The sequence below is a fragment of the Pseudopipra pipra genome, chromosome 3 (assembly GCF_036250125.1).
Source record: "Pseudopipra pipra isolate bDixPip1 chromosome 3, bDixPip1.hap1, whole genome shotgun sequence".
NCBI classification, from domain to species: domain Eukaryota; kingdom Metazoa; phylum Chordata; class Aves; order Passeriformes; family Pipridae; genus Pseudopipra; species Pseudopipra pipra.
In genome coordinates this window covers 42,801,117-42,814,708 of record NC_087551.1, presented here as the reverse complement: position 1 = coordinate 42,814,708, position 13,592 = coordinate 42,801,117, and the positions used below count along the sequence as shown (strand labels likewise).

At 45.0% G+C, this 13,592-nt stretch overlaps 1 protein-coding gene across 5 annotated transcripts in view; it reads right to left on the bottom strand.

The window, feature by feature from the left end:
• TRIM67 (tripartite motif containing 67) overlaps positions 1 to 10,146 on the bottom strand; it is a 45,354-nt gene extending 35,208 nt beyond the window's left edge. For 2 of the 5 annotated variants that reach the window (XR_010429135.1, XM_064648857.1), the window contains exons 1-2: positions 8,721 to 10,146; positions 530 to 625 (exon numbers count right to left, since the gene is read on the bottom strand). Coding sequence is in view for 4 of the 5 variants with exons in the window: in XM_064648857.1 (XP_064504927.1) it covers positions 530 to 625; positions 8,721 to 9,635 (1,011 nt within the window). In the remaining variant the exon portion in view is untranslated. The remainder of the gene's footprint in view (positions 1 to 529; positions 626 to 8,720) is intronic. The other 3 variants (XM_064648859.1, XM_064648861.1, XM_064648860.1) reach the window with 3 other exon arrangements.
• Between the last annotated feature and the right edge of the window lie 3,446 nt (positions 10,147 to 13,592).

Here is a 13,592-nt window from a genome sequence, read left to right as displayed (position 1 = left end):
TACAGGCATGAAAATATCTTATGCTTCAATAAATGACCACATTGATTTAGCAGCAGTTTCTTTTTTTTTTTTGAGTAGAATATTCCTGTATTTCTGAGTACGTATACTCTAATAAACAAGTTGACTGGATTTTTTCCAGAAATGAGGACATTTTTAGAAAATGTAAGATGAAAATCTAGTAGTAAATTTTGAATGTGTTAAAATGAAAACTTATCCTAAATGCCTAATTCAAGCAACTGCAGTCAGGAAGGAGCCCAGAAGCATGACCAATCGATTCAAATACTAATCAACAGCTCAGATGTCCAGTATTGAGTATCAGCTTCTTGCAATAAACAGCCAACAATCTAGAAGCTAAGAGGGGCTTGCAGGCATTATTTGACAAATAATTGTACCTAGAAAATCCATTCAAGAAAGGTTAGATGATTCCAGGAAAGATAAGAATAGCACAGGAGACAAAGTCATCAAATAAATTATTCACTCAGTTCTATTGATTACCATATTATCAAAACAGATAATATTCTACAGTTACCTGGATCTGCTGCAATAAATTTTTCAGCTGAACCAAAAATTCTTTAGCTTCCTTTGCTTTATCTGAAACACCATTTAAAGCCTGAGAGAGCTGTGCCTGCAAAGAAAAAAAAAGGAGGGGAAAGAAGAAAAAGCAGTAAAATGCAAATATGTTTCTTAGTAATCCTTGGATTTGATGATTAATAATGTGCTAAAAGTCTTACTTGTTGTTGCATGTATTCTCCATGCACAAAGTGTTTGTGCTAGGAAAGAACAGTTAAAATTTTTATTGTAATAAGATTTAATAAGAGTGAAATATGCATGTGGGGGCAGTCAAGTATTGTGTATGCACATTCCACTTTATTGCAGTGACTAGGTAAGTCAAAATACCTTTTTATAAAACAGCTACCCACATGTATAAGCAGATAATAGTCTTGCACTTACAGAGTAGCATCTGTCATGCTGAAAAATCCCTGAGTGCTTCCCAAAATGGCACTTTTTTTTCCATCAAAGTCTGCAATCTTTACAAATGTGGTAGACCTTACCAAACCTGAGATACACTAGGATTTCAAAGACAAATCTGCTGTCTCAGACTTCGCAGTGAAGTCTCTTTAGGGTTCCTGTTTTCCATGCTCCAACTCAACAAATGAGTGAATGTTTCTGGAAAAGTTGGAAAAAACCCTTCCTTTAACTTTTGACTGGTGAGATACATGAAACATGTCTTTTGTAAGTCCATACTGAAGATCTAATCTTCCCGTTCCTCAGCTGACACCTGAGATCTCTAGGCTGAACCAGAGGCTTGTTGATGGACTTTGAGGACGAGAAGGAAACAACAGTTCTGCCCCCAGCAGACACAGAATCGACATGGTCTGACTGGACCCAGGAGCAGCTTCACTGGAAGCCTGGATGGTATTACAGAAACTATATTGCTCTGCTTGTGCTCCAACATTACTTCTCCATGCAGATAGGCCCATTACTTGACTAGGATGGTCACCTCACAAACAGTGACATAGACAAGGCAGAGGTGTTTAATTTTTCTTTGCTTTTGTCTTCAACACTGATGATGGGTTCTGGGGTCCCAGTGACCCAAGTTGGAGGACCATGACCATGACCATGAAAATTATAAACTCCCAGTCAACACCAAGCTTGTGCAGGATTTGCTGCAACAGCTGGATCCCAGTAAGTCTATGAGGCCTGATAGGATCATCCAAGTGTACTCAGAGCTGGCTGATGTCATTGAGAGACCTCTCTCAATTATTTTTGAACAGTCTTGGGAATCAGGAGAGGTCCCAGTTGACTGAAAACTGGCAAACATTGTCCCAGTTTTCAAGAAGGGCAAGAAGGATGAACCTGGAAACTATAGGCCTGTCAGTCCCACTTCAGTGCCTAGTAAAATTACAGAGATTATTCTAGGAGTTATTGAAAAACACCTGAAGGACAAGGCAGCCATCGGTCACAGGCAGCATGGCTTCACAAGGGCAAAGTTCTGCTTGTCAAGCTTGATTTCTTTTTATGACAAAGTTACCCACCTAGCTGATCAGGGGAAGCCAGTTGATGTAATCTTTTTGGATTTCAGTAAAGCTTTCAATACTGCCTCTCACAGGATCCTTCTGGATAAACAGTCCAGCACACAGGTAGATAAACATGTCATGTGATGAGTGAGCAAATGGCTCACAGGTCAGGCACAAAGGTAAAAGGGATTATCCATTGCAGGACCAATGCTCTTCAATATCTTCAAAAATGACCCGGATGCAGGACTCAAAGTTACACTTTTCATTATAAGTTATAATTATGTCTGCTAACAACACTAAATTAGGAGGAGCTGTTGACTTCCTTGAAGGCAGAGAGGCGCTGAACAGAGACCTAGACAAATTATAGGGCTGGGCAAACACCAACAACATGAAGTTTAACAGGGGCAAGTGCTGGATCTGCATCTGGGATGGGACAACCCTGGGTGTACATAAGACTGGGGAACTAGAGTCTGGAGAGCAGCCACACAGAAAGGGACCTGGGGGTCCTGGTTGGTGGCAACTTGAACATGAATCAGCAGTGCCCTGGCAGCCAGGAGGGCCAACCATGTCCTGGGGGGCACCAGGCAAAGCATCGCCAGCCAGTTGAGGGAGGGGATTGTCCCACTCTTCTCTGTGCTGGTGTGGCCTCACATCGGGTCCTGTGTGCAGTTTTGGGTGCCACAATATGAGAAGGATATAAAGCTCCTAAAGGAGCATCTAAAGGAGACTACAAAGATGATGAAGTACCTAGAGGGGAAGCCATATGTGGAGCAGTTGTGGTCACTTGTTTTGTTTCAGCTTGAAAAAGAGGAGACTGAGGGGAGACCTCATTGCAGTCTACAACCTCCTCACAAGGGGAAGAGGAGGGGCAGACTCTGATCTCTTCTCTGTGGTGACCAGTGACAGGACTGGAAGGAATGGTCTAAAGTTGTGTCAGAAGAGGTTTAGGTTGGATACTAGAGAAAGGTTCTTCACCCAGAGGGTGGCTGGGCACTGGAACAGGTTACCAAGGGAAGTGGTCACAGCACCAAGCCTGACAGAGTTCAGGGAGCATTTAGACAATGCTCTCAGGCACATGGTGTGACTCTTGGGTATGGTCCTGTGCGGAGCCAGGAGTTGGACTTGATGATTCTTGTGGGTCCCTTCCAACTCAGGATATTCTATGATTCTATAATGCAGGACTGAATAAATCCCATCATGAGTGTCCTGTAGGTTAGTCACTCTCTCTGTGGATTTACCCTTCAGGCAGACTTGGCAACTACCAGATTGCCAATGTCCAGTTAATTATCCTTACCAAATGTATGCGGTAACCAACATCAGGAAATGGAAAGGGAAAGTATCTTTGCTAACATGAGGCTTTCAGAAATTTGATATCTCTTGTTTCTTGGAACCAGAGTGTGCCTTGAGACAGAGCCTTGTATGTAGGATAGTACATAGGTTATGAGCCTCCAAGAAGCTGAACCTGGTTGAAAGTCAGTAAGTCACCACTCATTCTCTGCTTCCTTCTTGCTCCTGGAGGGACATAAATTCCTCCATCCCTGAAAAGGGCACAGCACACTTCTTCAGGCTGCCAATGTTTTGAGTGTAGCTCCCACCTGAATGTCACCTGAATGTCTCCTACTCATTCTCCCCCTGTGCTTGCTTATTCACACAGGACAGCAAAGAGCAGACCTGGCAACTCCTTGTGGGCACTCCACAGCCCATCCCTAAGGCAGGCAGCCTTCAGCGGGCAGAAGCGCTGCCTAACTCCATACACCTCTGCACAAAGTGGATACAAACCCTGATTGGGAGCTATGACTGAGCTATAGAGAAAGAAGGCATCCTAGAGATTTTTTTCCTCATATTGACACACCTTTTTCCTTTTAGCCCAGTTGCAGGTATTCCATTAGTGATAAATTTTAAACTAAAATATGCTTTATAGAATTAATTTGTAACGATGTAAAGGGAAGACATATTACTGTGTATGTTTCTCCATATTTGAATATTTACTATTTTCCTGCACAAACTCTTGTCAATGCACAAAAATTTAAAATGACAATGTTTGACATTGGCACTACTTGAGGTCAAAGGAGCAAATTTCAGGTCCTTGAAAGAGACCCTATTTTCTGCTAGATCAGACAATCAGGACTTCAGGTCAGCTCTCCATGGGCTGATCATGTTTGCTCAGCCTTTGAAGCCCAGCCTTTTTAGTCACCCATTCTGCTTCACCCACAAGGCACATTGAATCTTTGGTTTGTCAACCTGAGACAGAACCAGGTGAAAACAGCATATGACCAAGTGGCTGGGGTAGAAGCAAGAAAGAAATAGGTGATGGTAAAAGCATGTTATGCTATGCCATGGACTGTTGACGCCTAAAGGAGCTGAGGAAAAAAACTCCACAGCAATTTAATTAGAGGTGAGATAAGAGAAGGATTTAATCGCGCCTCCAAGGCACATAGGTTACAAAATGCACGCACCCCTTCTGCCTTGGATGTTACAATTTTATAATACTGTCTAACCAATCCCAGGTTTTTCCACCCTCTGACTTTTTCCCTGGCCCACCCCCGATCCACCCCTGGGGAATTGGGGCTGGGGTCTTTTCAAGGCCACCTACTTCATCATTTGGTCTTCCTCAGAGCACAAAGGGCACATGGTTACCCAGTTCTTGAATGTACTCTGCGGTTCAGGCTAGGGTGCAAGTGTTCTCAAACAGAAGAGGCCTATCTTAAAGAGAAGTCTAAATATTCTAATGGAATTCAGGGGTAATTGATATGGGGAACATGGAACAGGGTAAAAGGGTTGGGATATGTGTGTAGTTACTATGCTAAGGGTAAAGGAATAAATGCCGCAGCTTCTAAAATCTACTTCTGCTGTATAACTACTTATAAAAATTAGAAAAATCAAAAAACTAAAAGGACGTTAAGGCATCACTGTCCTGACCAAATTGACCCAGGAAGGCAAAAGCTCCTTTCTTTCACATCAAAACCAATGGTTGGTCCTGACAGAAGTAAAATTTCTACTTTTCCAACATCTGCCCTAGCTCTCAAATCATCTCAAAGTCCATTTCACCAGACAAGAAGAGCTAAAAGCTTGTGTGGGCACCACAGCAGCCATAGAAAACCACCACAGACCAATTGTAACCAGCATATGTACCCATGATAATTAGCACAAGCACTCCTGGCTCCAGGCACACTCCCATTGCAAAGAGCTGCAACAGAAACTGAGCCGTGTCATTGTTCAAAGGGCTCATAAGCGAATTGATCTGTTCATTAAAAACTGTTGTTGCATTAACGCAACTGCTGCATGAAGCCGAGAAGACCAGATTTCCATTTGTGAAACCCACTTAGAGATAATAGCCTTGTTTTTCCAAGCATTTATAAAAGATACCTTACAAAGCAGTGGAATTTAGTCATGCCCTTCCCATTAAAATCAAATGGAGCTACATGACTAAGCCCTCAGTAAACCAACCAAGTCATAAAAAATGCCCTGTACAGCCAGAGCAATCTTTCATACTGCAGGAATATTTATTGGAAACCAAACTGAGATGTTACAAACTCCATTGACTGTGACAATTAATAACTCCTGACAAATGGTACTCTACCTGGAGTTATCTTTACTTTAATACCTGGTCTGGCAACCAATCATGTGGAGGCTGGGGATGGATATCAAGTTTCTATTTCCGTTAATTACAGGAACACAGAGATCACAAGGGTAAGTAATTAAACCCAGATGAGCACAGAAGACCGATGCTTCCTTTGATGTCAGAAAACAAACCAGATAATGCCCACGTCCTTTTTCAACCAAACAGTTCATGCTCATTTAACTTGCTTTCCCTCCATCTCTCTTTAGCAGCAGATTAACTATTGATTAGATAAGCTTGTCCTGATGCTGAATTCTCATAAAGCTTACATGATTTTGGGAACACAACTCTTTAGGCCAGGAAATAAAAGCAAGCATTTGGACTCCAACACCTGCCTGCTACCCTGCTACCCAGCTGTGGCTGTTTCAGCATTTCAGTATATACATATATTTAACCATTTAGAATGGGCAGAGCTAAAATATGTCCCTCATAGTTCCTCATATTGATAGGTCAAAAGTCCTACCTGAATGTTATAATGGTGTCACTGTTCTTGCTATAAAGACATAAAAGGATTTAACTGCAGCAGAAGACTTAGAGTTTTACTTAATAACCTTGAACTGCTGGTTCAGATGCACTTTTCGTGCAAGTGAATATAATAAAGTCCAGCTAAGTCAGGGGATTTTCATAGATTTATGCCATTGGGGCCCTGTTGTTATTTTACACCCATTTTACTTTCTCTGTAGGAGAAGTTATATACAGCACTGTAGCGTGGAACCTGCACCAATAACAGGGGCCAATCAGTCTAGTATAGCTTTTGTGTCAGCAGTACAGCTGAGGATAAATGCACATTTCATTGAATAGTCCACAGCACATTGTGGACAAGGTTATACACTCTGTAATTTGCCACTAGATTGCTATATAAGGCCAAGACAAAGGAGGAGTCAAACAGTTTGAGCAAAGAGCTAATAATACATGAAAAGCTTATTTGGCTAAGAACAAGCCTTCCAGCTACCCCTAACAGCTATGCCTGGAGCATCTAGAGAGAACACATAAAACTTAAATTACATTTGGCGTACCACTCAATGTAAGTAATTCATGGTTTGGTCAAAGTAACTGAAGGTAATAAACTTGTAGAAATTGCTGTATCAGAGAACCCTTTCTAAGCAGAAATATCTAATTCCAAAGCAATTTATCTGAATGATTGTGAGCTGATGATTTAAGCTGTCTAGCTATATGGTTCCATCATACTTATTTTCTGCCAAGCACATTGTTCTGGGAAAAATAATACTCGTAAGAGCACAGTTTTAGAGTCCCCAGAATAATTAATTTGGGGGGGTTTTTTTGTGCGTTTTTTTTGCTAGGATTTTGATATTGGTTGAGTCTGTAAATCAAGAAAAAAATCATAATCTGTGATACCTTAGTCGCAGAAAAAATGCAGTAAAAACACAAGCCACAAGGCTGTTGTTCATTCTTTAGACAATATTTGGCCATAGGAAAGAAAGAAATTTACTGATTCTGAACTTTGATTACACAAGAGTTTATCACACTGTTCAAAAAGACATCAAATAGTTTTAACTCAAGGTAGAAAATAACGCAGCACAAGCTGATCTCTCACACTCTCCAAAACATCAGCCACGTTTGAACAGTGAACTCAGACCTCACTCATTAAAACAATTCTGCTCAGAAGTGGATTATGCCATTGGCATATGAATAGCAACTGTGAATTTTTAATCTGCTCCTTCTGAGCCAAGAGAACTTCTCTGCACAAGTACTCATCATGTTAGGGAGCAGATGGCTGAGACCTTGGCAGAGCATTCAAACTGAAACAACTACAGAAGTTTGTCTTTCTTCTTGGATGGACAAACAACGCAGATCACCCCAAGTGGCATCTTTTTTGAATCTTAAAATTGAAAGTCAATTTTTTGCTTTGCAAATATCTTAGTCTTGCTTGTGCTCAGCCACTCCATGGCTGAGGGCTGATGAGACCAGTCATGATTTTGACCTCTCCTACAGTGCCTGAAAGGGTCTCTCTGTGCTTCCTTTACTGCTTACTGCAAACAGAGAGTGAGAAGAAGGGAATCCTATAGCCATCAGAGCTCTTTGGACACCTGTAGTAGAAGTGCCTTACCCCCAGTACAGAGGGAAGTTTCAAAGGACTGCTCCCAGCTCTCAGGTATTTAAGTCCACTCTGTACATTCATATGTATTAAGTAATCATTTTTCCAGGGTCCACTGTTCTTAGAAAGAAAGAGCTAACTTCACACTTTCAACTTCTAAAGTCATGTGTTGGTCTTCATTCAAATGGTTGAAAAGTCTTATTTTTAGCAAGGAGAGCATGGCCAAGTCACCCAGTAGCTCTACCAGACCTCAGCCAACCCCATGTGTGGAAAAGCAGACAGCTCTGACATCTCCCCAGAGGGACCTAGGGAAGGGTAAGGAGCAGGGAATTAGAGAAAGTTTTACTTGTCCACAGTCTTCATCCATTCTACAATTCCTTATTCATCCTTTTGTCATGAAAGTCTCTCCAGCCATTACTCCTGGCTTCTTTGGGAACTGAGTGGGAAGACACCTCTTTGAGACCCAGGAGAAACATGATGTCCATGATTCTCTGTATCATACTTTCTTGTCTAAAATATTTGGGTGGCTCTGGGCTACTCTCCCTCATTGACGTGTGGTTGTGGCAGCTTGCACTGAGTTCTGGGTGAAAGGAGGGTGGTGAAAGGAAGGAACAACTATCCCATCTCCTCATAAGCAGCTGCTGCCGCTGTGAGAGGATGGGAAGGCTGAGGACAGGATGACCAAGAACCCTGCAGAAGGCAAACAAGTTAGTGAGATGGACTTGCTAATTCCAGGCCTGGTTGAGCCTAAGATTTTCTGGCTAAGGTGAGGCAAACACGGTAGGGAATCTGTGTTTTCTAAATCTGAGCAGGGGCTGCAGGGTCACCGGGAAGTCGGGAAGGACCAGAGACCTAAGAGCATCAGGCCAAAGGGAGAAAAGTCTGGGAGGATGATGGACATGAAGTACCTCATGTCCTACAAACCCCAGTGTGTTGTTGGGGCACTGGGACGAACAAACCCCAGTGCTGAGCATCACCCCAGCTCTGGGCATCACTCAGGTCCTCCCGGCCCTCCGGGGGGACTCACCTTGTGCTGCTTCCACATGGCTCCCAGGGCCTTCACGTCGTGCTTGCTGTGCTTGCCCTCCTCCAGGCACTGGTAGCAGACGGGGCTGCGGCAGCTCACGCAGTACATGCTGTAGTTCTCCAGGTCGTGCTCGGCGCACGTCGGCAGCTTGCGGCCGCCGCCCGCCCCCTTCCCGCCGCCGCCGTCCCCTCCGCCGCCGGGGGCGCCGGGGTGTGCGGGCGGCGGGGCCAGGCGGTGCTTGGCGAAGGGCCCGCGGGCCGGGTGGCAGCGGAGCTGGCAGGCTGAGCAGTACAGCACCTCGCATTGCTCGCACAGCACGGCGGCCGGCTCGGGCGGGCTGCGGTCGCACAGTTGGCACTTGGCGGCGGCGGCGGCGGCGGCGCGGCCCTGCTGGTAGCGCTGCACGATGGCCTCCAGCAGCCGGTTGCGCTGGAAGCCGCGGAGCCCGCGCTGGTCCAAGGATGCGCTCCGGTGGCACTGCGGGCAGGTGAGGGAGGAGCTGGCGGGGCCGGCGCCCCGCGGAGCCGCCGCGGCTCCCGGGGGCGCGGGCACCAGCGGCAGCACCCGCACGCCGTTGGGGGACTTCAGGCTGGGGGTGTAGGAGCCGTAGCCACTGTCGGTCTCGCTGTGCAGGCTCAGCTTGTCCGCATGGTCCCCGCCGCCGCCCGCCGCGCACTCCGAGTCCAGGCAGGCGGCGGAGCCCGCGGCCGCCCCCGGCCCCGCTCCCGGCGCGGCGGCGGCAGCCGGCGGCGCGGGGCCCCGCGGGTGGAGCAGGGGCGGCAAGTGCTGCTCGCTCTCCGGGGTCTGCACGGCGATGGTGCGGGCGCAGGGCAGGCAGACATTGTGCGAGCAGGGCAGGATGATGGGCTCCCGGAACAGCGAGCCGCACACCGGGCACTTCAGCTCCTCTTCCATGGCCGCGGCGCGGCTTTGTGCGCGGGCTCCTCAGGCGGGCGGTGCGGGGTCGCCGCCGGTTCCCCCCATCCCCCGGCGCCCCCTTCGCCTCCTACCTCCACTCCAGGAGCTGGGCGAGGCCAGGAGGGCTCCGGCCGCCGCTCCCGCGCCGCGCGGTTCAGCACCCTCCGGGCAGAGACAGCTCCGCACCGCCCAGTCGGGAGCGGGAATGGGGCCGGGGGAGCCGCCCGGCGGCCGGAGGCTGCTCGGGGCCAGGGAAAGCCTCCCCGCCGGCCGTAGCTCGGGCAGGGAGCGCGGTGGGACTGTTTTAACGTTGGTGGCATAGAGTAATAATATATGGGGAAGGGAGGCGGGGGGTGGAGGGAGGGCAGGAGTAGGAAGGGGCGGGAAGAGCCCTTTCCAGCAAATAAAGTGGTCGCGCTCTCTGCGGCTGGGGACGGCGAAAACATTTTTTAAAGGATCTCTACACAGCGATGTCTTCATATCTTTAAATAAAGCTATTGTTTGGGTAGCGGATTGAACGCAGGCGGGGTTTCGTTGTCCCTAGTAGCCCCTTCTCTCCTCCCCGAAAAAGGAGGACGCTCGCCAACAAACTAAACGCATGCCTCTCCTTCGTAGAGCACTTACCATGCTGGAGCACAACCAAGATGTACAAAATGTCAGGCACTGACAGAGGGAGGGATGAGAAAGGGGTTAAAAGGGAAGCGCGAACCCCCGGTACGAACGCCGTGGCTGGCAGGGGCGGCAGAGCGCAGCGAGCGGGGGACGTGCCGCATCGCCCCAGCGCCCAGCCCTGTGACCCCAACAGGAATCTGCTGCGAAGATAAATCAGGGATGACAGCTGAGAGTTTATGAACTGAAAATAACCATCCTTAGAAGAAAGAAACCAGCAGTGGGAAATCCCCCATCTGTTTTGTTTACTCTAGATACGCTTAGCGTGGATGTAGCAGTGGTTTATTTTCATAGTGAAGAGATTATATGTAAGAATGATTTCACTGCTTTACTACTATTATTATTGTTATTCATCTAGCTTATTTAAAAGCCACTATTGTATTAACTTCAGTTCAATAAATAGATCCAAATTTTTCATTTGTTTTAAACTGGTCATTACAGAGCAGCTATTTAAAAAAATGCAGAACTAACTGCTGTCAAATGAAAAGAAAAAAAAAAGTAAAAGAGAAAACCTATTAAAGCCATTGAATCTCATCATAATGTTTCTTAGTAAATGACAAGGTTTTTTGTGACACTGGTTAGGAAAAGATTTTCTAGTTTCAGATTTTGCTTTCACCAGATTATTAAAACTGTTGATGCACAGAAAATGAGGAATGGGGTCAAACAGTAGGAATATATTAAAGCTTCATTTTTTTTTCTTTCTTTCCTTTCTGCAGTTCCTTTTTGTATCTTGCCTTGCTGCTCTTATGACAAGCTGAGGGGGCAAAGAGTCTGAGGGGTTTAAAGCTTTGTAGTTCCCCATTTTGAGGTGAAAAGCAGCAGGTTTGGCCTCTGGCACATAAAAGAAACAGTCCTGACCCACATAAACCTGCCTGTCTTCTGGCTTCTTTTTCTTTTATGTGACCTCTGTGCTGAGATTGAGAGTTTGTAGACTGACTGTGTGTTTGGGCTAACTCCAGCCAGAAACGTCAGCAGTGCAAGAAATGTTCTGAAACACCATTGATTTCACAGCTACCTTATGCTACTACATAGTAAGAAAAATACGTGGGTGAAATGCTGTTGTCTTCATAGTTGCTGTTCTCTTCTCTACCATCTGTCAGCAGTGAAAGCAGATGCATTCTGAAGATTTCTTGCAGACCTATAGGGGAATTCAAGCCACAAATTTCAAGTTTATGTTGGAAGCCATAATGCTAAAGTTTATTAGGAAGGCATGATAGCTTTTTCATGGACTTTTTCCTTCTTTCTTTACCTGTCCTGTGTGTTAAGGAGACAGTGATCATAGTGTGCAAAATGGTAGCATCAGGCTTGAGACATCTGAGCAAAAGTGGATATATCAGACAGGTAAGTTGTGGAAATGTAAAGGTATGAACACCAACTCAACCAACTCCAATTTACAGCTGCTTTTTAGTTGGGGCTTGCAACTTCCGGAGTTCTAATACACTAAATTTTTAATATTTCCATTTTGAATGCTACACTAGAGCTCATGTAAAATCCTAGAATTGTTGGGAATTGACATGGGAAATGGCAAGAAAGAAACCTTTTCAGAAGTACAACCACTCTCTTTCAAACTCAAGTTTTCTTCTCCTCTCCACAAACTTGATTTGGCCTGAGAGCATATCTCTATAATAGATGACATTTGAAATGGAAATAAAAAAATGATCTGGTCTTGTCTGTCCTGTGGTATGACATTGACTTCAGTCAGGGTCTTTTTTCACCTATTGAGTGAGTTTATGCCCAGGACAGCTGAGGCTTTGAGAGCAGGGAGAACTGCATGGTGTGGTACCCCTGTTTACCTGTCCTACTGATCCCAGAACAGCTCTTGTTTCCAGGGATTTGCAGAGTTTCAGCACAGAAACCTTCATCCCCATGGCATCGGAGACTGCTGCTGGAACTAGCACCTACTGTAACATTCAATGCTCTGATAGGTTTAGGTTCCAGAGTACAGATTCTTCTCCTTATGACAAATACTTATCTATATAAACCTAAGTGCCTCTGCTGATGGAATTGAACAGTCATCACTGTCATCCTTACTACTCCAGAGGCCAGAATGGAAATTGGTCTAAGAGTTGAAAAATGTCAATGAGGTTGAGCAGATTGACCTTGGACACCCTTACTCTTGCCAAGAAGCAGATCCCACTAAGTTGATTCCACTAATATTAATGGAATTATTCATAAAGCACTGTTCACTCTGAGCCTGATAGAATAGGGCCTTTACTATGTTTTATAATCAAGGCATTTTTATAATGGCTACATTATAAAATCCCTATAATTTTTCATCTTTTTATATTAAAATGAGACTTTAATCTGTTAGTGCTGTAACAGTGTATGGACAACCTAGAAAGCCTATATTGGCAGTCCTGGCTTTGAACTTTATTTTTATACTTCAGCATCACTAGTATCATCCCCTTAAACTATTTACCCTTTGTAAGAACTTATTAGCATCTTTTATATCCCCCCAATGGGAAAAAAAACTAATGAGCTTTATTTGTAAATTTGGATTTGAAAGGAAAGATAAGGCAGGTTGTGGTACAACCCCTGAGTAAGGAGAGATTTGATTTATTTTTTTGCCTCTCTTGCTTTATTGCTTATGCCTTCTCATTCTGCTTGTTGTTACTTTTCCAGTTGTTTTCCCATTCCTTTACTTATATTTGTTTTATATTTTATATTGCCCTCACACATTAACCCCTTTCCAGTTAGTTTTCCCTCTTTCTTTTCTCATTTTTTTCCTTCAAAGCTGTCCACCAAGGTCACTTCACTGTGTTCAGTTTTCTTCTTTTACCACTGCTGTTTATCCATGGGGAATCTTTTGATTCCAGTATTCCAGCATCCCTTCCGCTAGCAGGCATCACTCCAAGCACACATCCTCTCATTTGAAGAGTAAAAGAGGAAAAAAAGGGATTTTTTTCTCCAGGTTCTTATTCCAATGCAAAAAGGAGAACAGAGAGATAGTTCACGAGAGCAGAGAAGATAAAATGCATGTGTGCTAATGCCAGCAGCCTGTGTGGCAGTATGAGCTGGAAAGCCTTGCTGCCTTGTTATAAGTGCATGGTGCTCAATTATCAGCAGAGGATGCCCTCAGTAACCACTGTGGACAACACAGCTGCACTTACTAGTCATCTCTGAGTTTTAGGCTGGAGTACTAACCAGTGGCAGTACACACACCCCACATACCTTGTCATTGCTCTCATGAATAATAAACAACCCAGCTCACTGTAATCTCTCCTGTCTACTTATTCTTCGTTATGTTCTTTACCCAGGCTCTTCTCAACATTACAAGCTCTGGTT